At 38.8% G+C, this 12,667-nt stretch overlaps 1 protein-coding gene across 3 annotated transcripts in view; it reads right to left on the bottom strand.

Moving 5' to 3' along the window:
* Phka1 (phosphorylase kinase regulatory subunit alpha 1) overlaps positions 1-12,667 on the bottom strand; it is a 191,536-nt gene that overhangs the window by 15,565 nt on the left and 163,304 nt on the right. For all 3 annotated transcript variants that reach the window (XM_023707093.1, XM_004646775.2, XM_023707094.1), the window contains 2 exons: positions 7,449-7,619; positions 689-742 (listed from right to left, as the gene is read on the bottom strand). In XM_023707093.1, coding sequence (XP_023562861.1) covers positions 689-742; positions 7,449-7,619 — 225 coding nt within the window. The remainder of the gene's footprint in view (positions 1-688; positions 743-7,448; positions 7,620-12,667) is intronic.

Genomic DNA, 12,667 nt, shown 5'->3' with positions numbered 1-12,667 from the left:
AAACAAAACAAAACACCCTATGGATAATTAATGCATTGCATATTGTTGTCTTTGTAAATCTATACATTTTAGAAAAATTCACTTCTTTATAATCTTTAGACTTGAGGCAGGGTCTTGTTATGCCATTCAGGCTGGCCTTGAGCTCACTTAGTAGCCCAGTCTGGTCTCCAACTCACAGCAAGCCTCCTGCCTCAGACATGCAAATGCTGGGATTACAGGCGTGTGCCACCAAGCCAGTTATCATTTCTTTGTGATTTGGACAAAAGTGAGAAAGTGGGAATTAGAAGGTAGCGGGACATGAGAAATCACTCATTCTTAGTTTCTATTCTTTCTGCTCTAATTGTCACTCAACCTCTCATAGCCTACCTCAATCAACCATTAAAGGATGTTGTTCTCATATACAGTAATTAATATACCATGCAGTTATTTTCTAATTTCTCTTTTTTTGGTACCAGGAATAGAATTCAGGAACTTGTACTTGCCAAGCGTGTGCTTGCTTGTGTTGCTAAACTGTATCCTCAGCCCAATATTCTTAACTTTTAAAAATGACATTTATTCCTTTCTTCAAATGCATTCATATTGACACGGTTTATAAAAGTATAGGTCTTTTACTTTGAAAAGTGATCATAGAAGTGTTTCAGCCAGGCAAGCCACCTGTTATATAAATGTAAAAGACACAGAATGTTACCTCTTTAGTAGTTGAAGAAGGAAGAACAAAACCTTCCACAGAAAGTCCATGACACTGCAAAGCAAGAAAAAGCATACTGTCATCAGGTATGAACTAATAACTCAAAGGCTACAAGTAGACATTTGTATTTCTTTTTTTATGATTGTTTTATTTTATTTATGCAACATTGGTTTGCTTGGTTGAGTCTGCAACCCTCATTAAATTTTCTTTTATTTTTTCCTTTTTATTTTTATTTTTTATTTTTTCCATAATTTTATTGAGAAACAAATAGCAATGAGACAGTATCAAATCAAATTGGTAGGAGAGTTTCAATAATTAACACATTGCATACTCACTTCTTAGTGGTTATTTGCTGTACAAGATGCAGACATGATATCCTATTTATAAACACTATTAGAACAAATCCCTCTATTCATTAAGAGAATGTAACTATGTATCTCTCCTAACCATTTTGAATACATGGATACAAAATGGACATTCATCTGTATCCCCTTTTTTGTTTAGTTCTGTCATTTGAATATTATAGGTGTGTTAACTCAGCAAAATATTCTAAAAGAGTCCAGTAGTCCATAATAGTATTGGGTCTTCCACTTGACTGGCAGACATTGGTATTTCTAATTGTGTTTCATAAGTTATACATTGAGTAGTCACAGGCCAGAAAGAAGCCTGGCACCTCAGGCACCCTTGCCATGGTGTTGTGATTTCTAAGTGCTAATGTGCAACGTTGGACAACAGAAGCCCCAAGGTTTTATCCTACATATAGGACAGTGGGCTGCATAGGGAATCTCTCCTTTCTGAGGTAGATTAATACTGCATATTCAGAGACCACTTGGGAGGATATCATGCTAGGTCCCAGAGCCACCAAAAATAAGACCTTTAGAAGAAATTTTAGGTTGCAGGAGAAAATTCAGATATATATTTATTTGACACATACCACTACTACATGTTCTAGTTAAGCATCCCATTTCCCCATCAATACTTTCACCCTGCTGTACTTTTCCCCCAATACTTGCAATCGTTTAATATTATATTTTCCTTATTGTGTTTATTATACATTGTGTCTCTCTAGGTTTCTCTAGTAGAAGGTAAGTTCCATGAGGATAGATGTTGTTGTCTGTCTTTGTTGTGCCTACAGAACAGTAGATGCTCATTAAATGGTATATGAATAACATTTTATCTTCTCCATCAATATTAACTAAATTATTAAAAATAATGGAAATTATTGATTTACTATTTTAGATTATAAATAAATCAAAACACTATACATTAAACAGCCCCAGAAAAGGTTCCAATACAACATGTTTGCTGATTCCAGTAGACAGTCCCACTCCATATCACATACACTGAACAATAGTGTTTGGACAAAGGCTTTCCAGCCTTCAAATGTATGTGCAATATTATTATTTTTGTATTCTAAAAAGAATGGAATGGAAAAACTGGGCATAGGTTTTTCCTCTTACATTAGAATCCAAAGTCCAGGTTTTAATTCTGACACAAAACGCTCAAGCTTCCTGGTACAATTTAAATGTTTCCTCTTGTGTTTTTCTTTCTTGTTGCTGAGACAAAATTCCCAGCACTCAAAATTAAAGGAGTGAATGTTTACTTCAGCTCCCAGTTTGTTGAGGTTTCATTTCAAAGTTGCCTGGCTGAAGGAAGGGAGACACAGCACAGGGGGCATGATAGAAGAAAAATACTCCATAGTATGGCAGGCACAAGGCACCAAGCAGTGAAGTAGCAAGCAGCAAGTAGCAAAGAGCAAGTACCAAGCAGTGACAGTATCACTCTTTCTGTCCCTTATACTCTGTGATAGGTAACTGTGTCAACTTGAGTAAGAAATATACTGACTCAGCAGAGTTCTGGGAGCGGAAGAACCACCCTAGCGAGGATTGTTGCCAGAATGGTATAAAAGAGAAATGAAGAAGGAAGGCTGTTGCTTCAGTTTTTTAAGAGCTCCAGTCTTCACCTTTACTTTGGAATTGTCTTCAGCCTTCTGGAACAGATTCTTGAGTCTCCAGCGCAAATCTTTTGGACTCCTCATATAGACTTGCATGGGACACTACAGTGTGCTGCCCTGTCCTTTAACTGGATGTTTTGGATATCCAGTATGTAGACAGTCCTTTTTCTCCCTGCTGTGAGAAGCTGAAAGAGTAAACAGATCCAAAATGTACAGTAGATATTCCACATCTGACTCTGTGAGCAGCCATTGTAAGCAAATCTTGTAAATTATTATATATTTGTAAATCTTGTATTGCATCTGTTTCCTTAGTAAGCACTGACTGGTACATATTTTGTCCAGGCTACTCACCCCAGTGGTTCACACTCAATGTGGGATACCCTTAATGCTATAATTGTATCATGAAGCAATAGCAGATCACATTCTTAATCCCAGCATCACACTCTAGATCCAGGCACCTCTAAGAAGCTCCACCAAAACTGCATGAAGATTTTTTTTTTGGGGGGGGGAAGCTAAACACAAGCCATAATATTCCACCCTTGGCTCCCCAAAGACTCATGCACATCCCTTTATTCGAAAGGCATTTAGTCCATCTTTAAGAGTTGCCAGTGTCCTAATGGTTTCTGTAAATCCCACATGCAAAGTCTCCTCTGAGATTTAATGGAAACTCTTAGCTATGAGCCCCTGTATAAATGAAAAGAAAGTTAAACACTTCCAACATTCAATGGCACAAGATAAACATTTCTATTGAAAATAGGGGGATGGAAAAGAATGGAACCAAAGCAATTAAAAAATCCAGCAAGGTAAACATTAAGTCCTGTAGTTCCATGTTCATAATCTGAGGCAATCTGTGGCAAGATGTGAACTCCAAAGGGCTTGGATGGCTCTGTCCCTATGGCACTACCAGTAGTTGTAGCACCCATGGTTTCTCTTTTGGGTCAGTTCTGGTCACTCCTTGCAGCTTTCTTTACATGATTCATGTTCTTGGCTTCTCCAACCTTCTGTGGCCTCCACTGCATTGTCAGCTTCACACTCACAACTTCACATACTGCCCTCTCGAGAGTGTACTGCCTGGCCTCCCAGGCCTTCCTTTGAAATCTGGGAAGCCTTCCTGACCCAAAAACTCCTGCACTCTGCATGCATCTAAAACCAGTGCCACATGGATGAGGTCAAGTTCTGCTGCCAGCTGGAGTGGTAGCCAGGCTTCCTTCTCCCTTGCTTGTATGGGTTCAGTGCATGGATTGCTGAGCACTCTGAATCCAATTCTGAAGAACAAATTCTGTAGGCCACCACCATTCTGGGACATGGTGCTCTGGGGCTCTCTTCTCAAGGCAAATTTTTAAACCTTTGCAACCTCGAGGCTGCAAAGGTTAGAGTCCAACTGTTTCTTGTGATGTCCTCAGGCTATCTTTTCATTGTGCTCTTTCTTCTACAACTATTTTCTCCTCTGCTCCATCGTTTCCGTCCACAGCTTTACTGAGCTTTCTTTCTCATAAAACTCACATTTAAATCATTCTGCTGTACTCTTTGCTGTTGATTCTCAACATAAATCTGGCCCCAACAGCAGCCATGCCACCACCTCAACGTTCAACTGCTTTGAAATTTCTTCTGCAAGATTAATTAGTCCAACCACCCTTAATCAGAGTCTCTATACACAAGCAAAATGCAGATAATCTTTTTGCCAAGGTATAATATGTATCATCTGGAGTCCAACAATGAATATGGTCTTTCCCAGAGACATCCTGCACCTGATTTTTACTGGTAGCATTTCTGTCTGCCTTCTGCTCCTCTGAGCTGCCATCAGAGTCTCTCATCAAGTACAGATTAAAACATTTCGGTTGCTTCTTCAGCCAGCATCTCTAAACCTCTCCAAACTCTTCCCACAAGCCAGTTCCAAAGGCTCTTAAGCCATATTGCTGTAGTCAGGGTTTGCAAAGGAAAAGATAGAATACAAGACACATAATTTACAGGATTATTTTATAATACTCTCCCAAAGAGTCAAATGAAAAAGAGTGTGCGAGATCTGTCCAGACACTAGAAACCTAAAGAATCCAAATGAGGGCCTGGGTCCCACAGTAATGTCCTGAATGAGTTCAGCTGAAGGCCTAGAGCCCATGGCAATGTGCTTCATGAGTCCAACTGGAGGCTTAGAGCTCATGACAACCTCTCATGTAGGGCTGTGTCAAAGATCTGTGCTGGGAAGGCCTCAAGGTCAGTGGTGGAAGCTAGAACGTCTTTGACAGCAGGATGAAGGATTTGTGTTTGCAGTCTGAGGGCTCTGCACTGAAGCCAGAAAGGGACACTCAAAATAAGGACCAGAGCTCCCTCAAAAAGGGGGAGCCATCCTCAGCAACAGTGAGGACCTGAGCTCCTCTGATAATGAGAACAGTTGAGTTTATATCAAGGAAACCTGCATGAGAAGTTTCTCCAGGAGGATCAACAGCACATCATCTTTCCCTCTAGTTCTTTTTCTATATTGTTGGCAACAATCCTCAGGTGGGCCTTCCATACCCAGCACTGTGCTAATTCAGTTCAGCTGGGTGTTACAAGTTGCCCACCAGTTTTCAATACATCACACATATGCTTAGGTACAGTCACAGCAATACCCCACTTCTTTGGTACCAAATTTGGTTTTAGTTACCTTTCTCATTGCTAAGACGGAATACCCAACACCCAAAATTAAAGAACGAAAGCTTCATTTCAGCTTACGGTTTGTAGAGATTTCAGTCCCAAGTTTTCTGGCTCCAAGGCAGGGGGGCATGGCACAGAGGCATCACAGAGGAAAATAGTTCATGGCATGGCAGGTAAATGGCAGCAATCAGTAAAGTAGCAAGCAGCAAGCCACAAGCAGTGACAGCAATTTTCTTTCTGTCTGTTACATTTTATTCAGGCTGTGTGTTGTTCGGGTAGGTAGCCCTCACATCCAGGGTGCATTAGCCTTAATCTTAGCATCACAGAGTGAATCAATCCCAGCATCACATCCTTAATCCCAGTAGCATACATTCTAGATCCAGCCATGTCCAAAGAGCTCCACCTATGACCAGATTATGTTTTTGGGGGACGTATAGACACAAGCCATAACATTACTTTTGTACTCCTACAGCTTTGTGGTTAGGCACCTTTATTACAAACCATTTTTGCTTTACATCTTTCTTTATTCCTTTTATTTTCTTGATACAGGATCTCACTATGCAGTTCAAGCTCATAGGAATCCTCCTGTCTCAGCCTCCCCAGTGCTGGAATTACAGGCCTACCCCACCATTCTTGGTTTCAGGGTGGCAAGGCATGCAGTAGTGGGGATTGAACTCAGGACCTTGTGCCTGCCAGGCAGATGCTTAGACAGTTGAGCTATCTAGTCTGTCTGTCTGTCTGTCTGTCTGTCTGTCTGTCTGTCTGTCTTTGTGGGAGTGCTATTGGGGATTGATCCCAGGATCTCACATATAATAACGAAGCTCTTCAGTACTGAACTACTTCTCAGCCCTTTTCATTTTGAGATAGGGTCTCACGATCCTCCTTCTGTAGCTTCTAACTGGGATTACAGGTATATGCTAATGGTTAGCTCATAGCTTTTTTTTTTTTTTTTTTTGCAGAACCGGGGATTGAACTCAGGCCCTTGTGCTTGCCAGGGAAGCGCTTATTCCACTGAGCCATCTCCCCAGTCCCTCATAGCTGTTTTTTTTAAAAAACTCTTATTTTCTTTGGCGGAACTGGGGATTGAACTCAGGACCTTGAGCTTGCCAGGGAAGTGCTTATTCCACTGAACCATCTCCCCGGCCCTCTCATAGCTGTTTTTTAAGAAGATGATTCAATTACTTGATGACAAAGAACATACTTTGCATGATCCTTATATGGTATCTGGGACAGAACAATACCTAATATATGTCTGTTAAGTTGAATTGCCATAACTTATGCATAACTGGAGAGATAAAATACATATTTGCTACCACTGTGTTATAACAGCTAGCTGGAATGAAAGAGAAAGTTCCAGATACTCTGAAAGGAATACTGTCAGAGCCAGTAATCTGAGAAATCACTTTTACTTTTTCCAAAAATCACCTGATCATCCCTGGAAAGATTATCAACAGGCTGAGGGGAAAAACATATTCAAAGGTTTTGAAAAACTGGATGAAGTATTCTTTAGGTCTTTATCAAGGGCAGTGAAAGATTACTAGTGATACCTGTGAATGAACACAACAATCTTCCTGGCCCTCCAAAACTGCAACCTCACAGCAGTGTCATGTGTCCTTACATGTCTTTGGCAAAATAGGTCTTTGAAAGAAAAACAAGTACTGGTTATACAAGAGAGTCTCTGGATGATGAGAATTGTTATGACTGAATTTGTTTAGTAGCCTTCATTTAAGAGATAATACAGGTAACATCTAAAACTTCTCAGATGTTGCACTTGCTTTACTACAGTGATATGTGGTTATAGCTACAAATAATATTTCCAACCCATAGTAGCTCAATAGCTACAAAAAGGAGCTCACTAGCATCAAATAATTTTACTAGTAGCAAATGTATGACAGCATACCACAATGTACAACTGCAACCTAAAGCAAATAAATCACCATATGTAAAAACAAATCTAGAAACAACACCATTGCCAATAATAGAGGCTAAGTTATCAATAATGTCACAGTAATGTATGTTGTTTCATTTTTAGTTTTTCTTCAAGCATAGGATTGTTCCTCTGAATAGAATGATCTTTACATAATTATAATGTTGTAATAGTTATATCATATCACAGTCAAGGAGCCTGACTTTAAGGGGAAAAATAAAGAGATCTCAACAATGTGTTATGCTTACTTTCTGTAAAACTTTCCACACTTTTTGATAAAATCCAACTGGGACTCTATTCAGTGCTCCATCCAGCCTTCTCCGACGTTGCCATTGACCTTGACGACTATCTCTAGATGTTTGTTGACTGTGTGTACTGGGAAAGGACCCACTACTTGGGGCCATGCAGGTTCCAGGGGCCTTGGGAGAAAAGAATAGAACACAAATCAAAAGTGGTATCTGATTCTCTGATATCACACCACAATGAACAAGAAGTACAATCAGCAGAATTATAAATCACATACTAAGTGAAATACGCACACATATCATTAGTAGTGCTGTAAATTTGTATAATCCTTTTAGAAAGCAATCCGGTGATACATATGAGTCACAAAAATTCAGATGATATAGGACATTCCTAACTGTCTCTTTACCTGTTCATTTCTATTAAACTTATAGCTTGTCTATGGCTTAGTTTATTACTATCATAGGCCATAACATAAGCCTCAACATTTTGTTTTTTGTCTTTTTGAGACAGGGTTTCACTGTGCAGTTCAGGCTGGCCTTGAACTCAGTGATCCTCCTGCCTTAGCTTCTCAAGTACTGGGATTAGAGGCATGCCCCACCACACCTGGCTTCAACAAATTTAAAAGGATGGAAATCATACAAAGTATTTCTCTAACAAGAATGTAATTAATTTTTAAAATTAATTTTAGTTGTACATTTAAGAGATACATAATGATGACATTAATCACAGGAAATTTATACTTCTATGTAATATATTTTGCTTCTTTTTCACCCAATTCCCTCCCTTCACCTCAACTCCTCTTCCCCTCCACATTTACAAAAGGTTTGCTTCCATTTTTTCCTTCTGTTTTTTTTGTTTTCCTTCTTTTCTCCTTGTTTCCCTTCCTATGTGAATATTTTCTTCCTTATTTAAATATGTATGTCTGATTTCATATATCAGTATGGTCTCAGGGTACATCCATTTACCGAGAAATGTCTTAAGTTTATCCTTCTTGATGGCTGAGTAGAACTCCATTGTATAAACAACCATAGCTCCTTTATCTAGTTATCCATTGATGGGCATTGGGGCTGCTTCCAAGATTTAACTATTACAACCTCTGCTGCTATAAACATGGGCAATCATATATCACTGTGCTATGTTGCTTTTAATTCTTTTGGGAAGCTGTCAAGGAGAATAGCTGGGTTGAATGGGACCTCTAATCCTAGTATTTTGAGGAATCGCCATTGATATCCCCAGTAGTTGCCTAGTCTACACTCCCACAAACAGTGGAGAAGCGTTCCTTTTCCCCACAGCCCCGCCAGCATTTGTTAGTGGTTGATTTCTTTCTCTCTGTTTTGTACTTTAGGATAGGATCTGTAGGGTGTACAGGGTCTCACTGCATAGATTCGACTCAGTTATCCTCTTGTTTACAGCCTCCCAAGTGCTGGGATTACAGGTGTGTGCCACCATGCCCAGTTTCAATTGCCCTCTCAGTGTGCTCCAGGGGCGGGGCCGGCAGGGCAGGTGATTACTTGAAAACAGGAATTCTTTCTGGAATGAGATGGAATCTCAGAGTTGTTTTAATTTCTCAGATAATGAGATATTGAACTTTTTAATATAATATTTATTTGCCATTTTACTTCTTCATTTGAGAAGTTTCGGGGCTGGGGAGATGGCTCAGTGGAATAAGCACTTCCCTGGCAAGGGCAAGCCCTGAGTTTAATCCCTGGTTCCGAAAAAAAAAAAAAAAAAAAAAAAAAAAAAAAAGAGAAGTTTCTATTCATTTCAGATGCCCATTTTTTTTTTCATTGGGTTTTTAAATTTGTGGAGTCTGGTTTTCTTGAGTTCTTTATATATTCTAGATATTAGTCCTTTGAGGAACAGCTGGCAAATATTTTTTCACTCTGTTGGTTGTCTCTTCACTCTGATTTCTTTTGCTAACCACAGTGGAATTGAGTGAGAAATCAGTAACAGTCAAAAAATTAGAAAAGTATAAAAATACATGGAAATTGATATACTCCTAAGTAACCAATGTATTAAGGAAAAAAGTCATAAGGAAAATTGGAAGTACTCTGTGATGAATAAAAATGAAAAAGCAACATACAAAAACGTATAGGATACAAATTAAACAGTGACGAAAAGTAAACACCGATGGTTCTATGCTCATAGGAAAATCTGCTAAGTTATCAGGGCAGCGAGCCAACATGGCGAGAGGATCCAAAAACAATGCGCAGTTCCAAGACTCACTTCCGCCTTCTTCTCCCTGGTTAACCTCAACTTCCTCCTTTCTTTTTCTGTGCACATAGGCAGCCTTCTCCAATCAGGGCTCCTTATGACACTCTGATCTCCCATGTAAACTCCGCCCCCAACCTGACCTAATAAATACCACATTCCTTTGTCTGCATCAGAGGCTTCTTGCAGGCTTCAGCAACCCTCCCGTGCCAAGCAATAAAGGCTTCTTTCATCTCTCTCCTGTCTCTCGTTTGTACCAAAGGAAAAAAAAGTTAAAAATACATTATAGTACTATGAATAACTACTATGAAGACAACAATATGCAATATATTAATTATTGTAACCGTCCTACTAACCTGTTTTGAAACTGTCTCATTGCTACTTCTTTCTCAATAAAATTAATACAAAAAATAAATAAAAATACAAATTAAAGTAAAAAAAAAGAATGTAAATGTCAATATAAGATCGTAACAGAAATGTACAGGAATGAGTTATTGCTGAAAAATATTTGAAAATCTTATTACAAATAAAAGTGATTTATAAATTTAAAAATATATTATAAATGTGTTTTAAAATGTTTTAAAATCAATAACCAACCCTTCTGCTTCAGAACAGCAAGAAGAAAAAAGCAACCCCAAATGAAAGCAAACAGAAGGGTGGAAGTAACAAAGATTAATGTAGAAAGAAATGACAGAATAGGAAAACAACAGAGAACAATTAATAAAACCAAAATTTGCTCTATGAAAATATCAACAAATGGACAACTCTTTAGGGTGGATGGAGCACGAAAAGAGAAGAAAGAAGTAAATGATATCAATTTCAATAAAAAGGATAATAGGACATACCATCAATGGCCATATGCTAACTGTGGTGGACTGAAAATTAGTGGGCAATTTGTAACACCTGGCTGAACTGAATCAGTGTAGTGCTGGGTGTGGGAGGCCCCCCTGAGGATTGTTGCCCATAGGCATACAAAAGAGAACTGGAGAGCAAGAGGCAGGGCTGTGGGTTCTCCTGGAGGAGCTTGTCATGCTGGGTTTCCTGGTATGAACTCAGTTCAGCTGTTCTTAGTGGCAGAGGAGCTCCGGACCTTGTTATCTCTGAGGATGGCTGTGGTACCTTTCAGAGGAGCTCTGGTTCTTACTTTGAGTGTTGTTTCTCGGCTCCAGTACAGATCCCTCAGTTTATTGTCACAGATCCTTCTTTCCACTGGCACATTTTCTTTCTTTTTTTAAAAAATTCTTTTCTCTCTCTCTCTCTCTCTCTCTCTCTATATATATATATATATATATATATATATATATATATTTGGTACAGGGTCTCACTACCCAGCTCAGACTTGTAGTGATCCTCCTGTGTCAGCCTCCTCAGTGCTGGAATTACAGGTGTGGACCACCACTCCTGGTTTCGGTGGCCAGCATGGTGTGCCCAGAGTTCTGGTGCTGGTGTGGCATGTGGTACCTGGGATTGAACTTGGGTTCTTATGCTTTCCAGGCAGGCATTTAGACTGCTGAGCTATCTCCCCAGCCTGGCACAGACTTTCTAGCTCCCACTGCCAACCTTTAAGCCTTCCCAGTGTAGATCCATGAAACAGGTCTGTATGAGACATTGTCATGGGCTCTAAGTCTCTGCTTGGACTTGTGGTGGGTGAGGGTGGGCACTGTCATGGGCTCTAGGTCTTCAGCTGGACCCCTGCAGGACATTACTGTGGGATCCAGAGCCTCAGCTGGATTCTTTGGGTCTTTAGTGTGTGGACATATTTCCTGGACTGTTTTATACTTGACTCTTTGGGTGACTGCTATAAAATAATCCTATATTTTATATGTCCTGCATTAAACTGCTTCCCTTGTAAACCCTGACTACAACATTAACAAACTACATAACCTAGATGAAATGGACAAGATCCTAGAAAGACTTAAATTATGAGACTGATTAAAAAAGAAACAGATAATCTGAACTGATTTATAACAAAGAGGTCAAACTAGTAAGTCCAAAAAAGTTCCTACAAAGAAAAGCCCAAACACAGATGGCTTCTTTGGTTAGTTTTACAAAACATTTGAAGGTTATTTATAAACTTTCCAAAAAAGAGGCATAAGTGCTTCCTGATTCATTCTATGAGGCCAATATTACCACAATATCAAAGGATATCACAAGAGAAGAAAATTGCTGTCTAATACCCTGATACAAAAATCCTTAACAAAATACTAGCAAACTCAATTCAGTGATATTTAAAAGGATTATACACTATGAAGTGGATTTTTTTAGGAATTCAGTTTTAAAAAATTAAATATCAACTAATATAATATACCACATAATCAACAGGATAAAAGCCATATCATATGAATAAAAGAAAGTTATATCCAAGAAGTATTTAGCAAAATTCAACATGCCTTTGTAATAATGCCCAACAAACACGGAACATAGGGCAACTTCTTCAATTAAACAAGACATTAGACTTTTTTTAAAATGAAAAGTTAATGAACAATGATGCTTTCTTCCTGAGAACAGGATAAGACAAAGGTACCTAATCTTGGTACTTTATTCAACATTGTTGTGGAGGTTTTAGCTAGAGCAATTGAGCAAGAAAATAAAAGTTATCCAGATTTGAAAGAGGGACTAACACTATTTCTATTTGCAGATGGTATAGACTTATATATAGAAAATCTAAGGAATTCATTGAAACAACTTAAAAAATGTGTTTAGTAAAGTTTCATGAGACATGATCTATAGTAAAAATCATTATATTTCACTTGAATAAGTATTTCACCAGACATGTGACTGACCAATACATACATGAATACTCAACACTACTAATCATGAGGGGAATGCAAATCAAAATGACAATGAAATATCACCCCACCTCAGTAACAATGTGTATTAGTAAAATGACTAACAAGAGCAAGTGATGGTGGAGACACAGAGTGAAGGGAACACATGTCAGTGGAAATGTACACTGATAATGGAAATGTAGAATGGTGGAGTCACTATGGAAAATATTATCAAGGTTCCT

Source organism: Octodon degus, unplaced genomic scaffold (genome assembly GCF_000260255.1).
Source record: "Octodon degus isolate 3935 unplaced genomic scaffold, OctDeg1.0 scaffold00280, whole genome shotgun sequence".
Taxonomy (NCBI): Eukaryota; Metazoa; Chordata; class Mammalia; order Rodentia; family Octodontidae; genus Octodon; species Octodon degus.
Note: the sequence above shows the minus strand (reverse complement) of the source record. Positions and strands in the feature narration are given on the sequence as shown.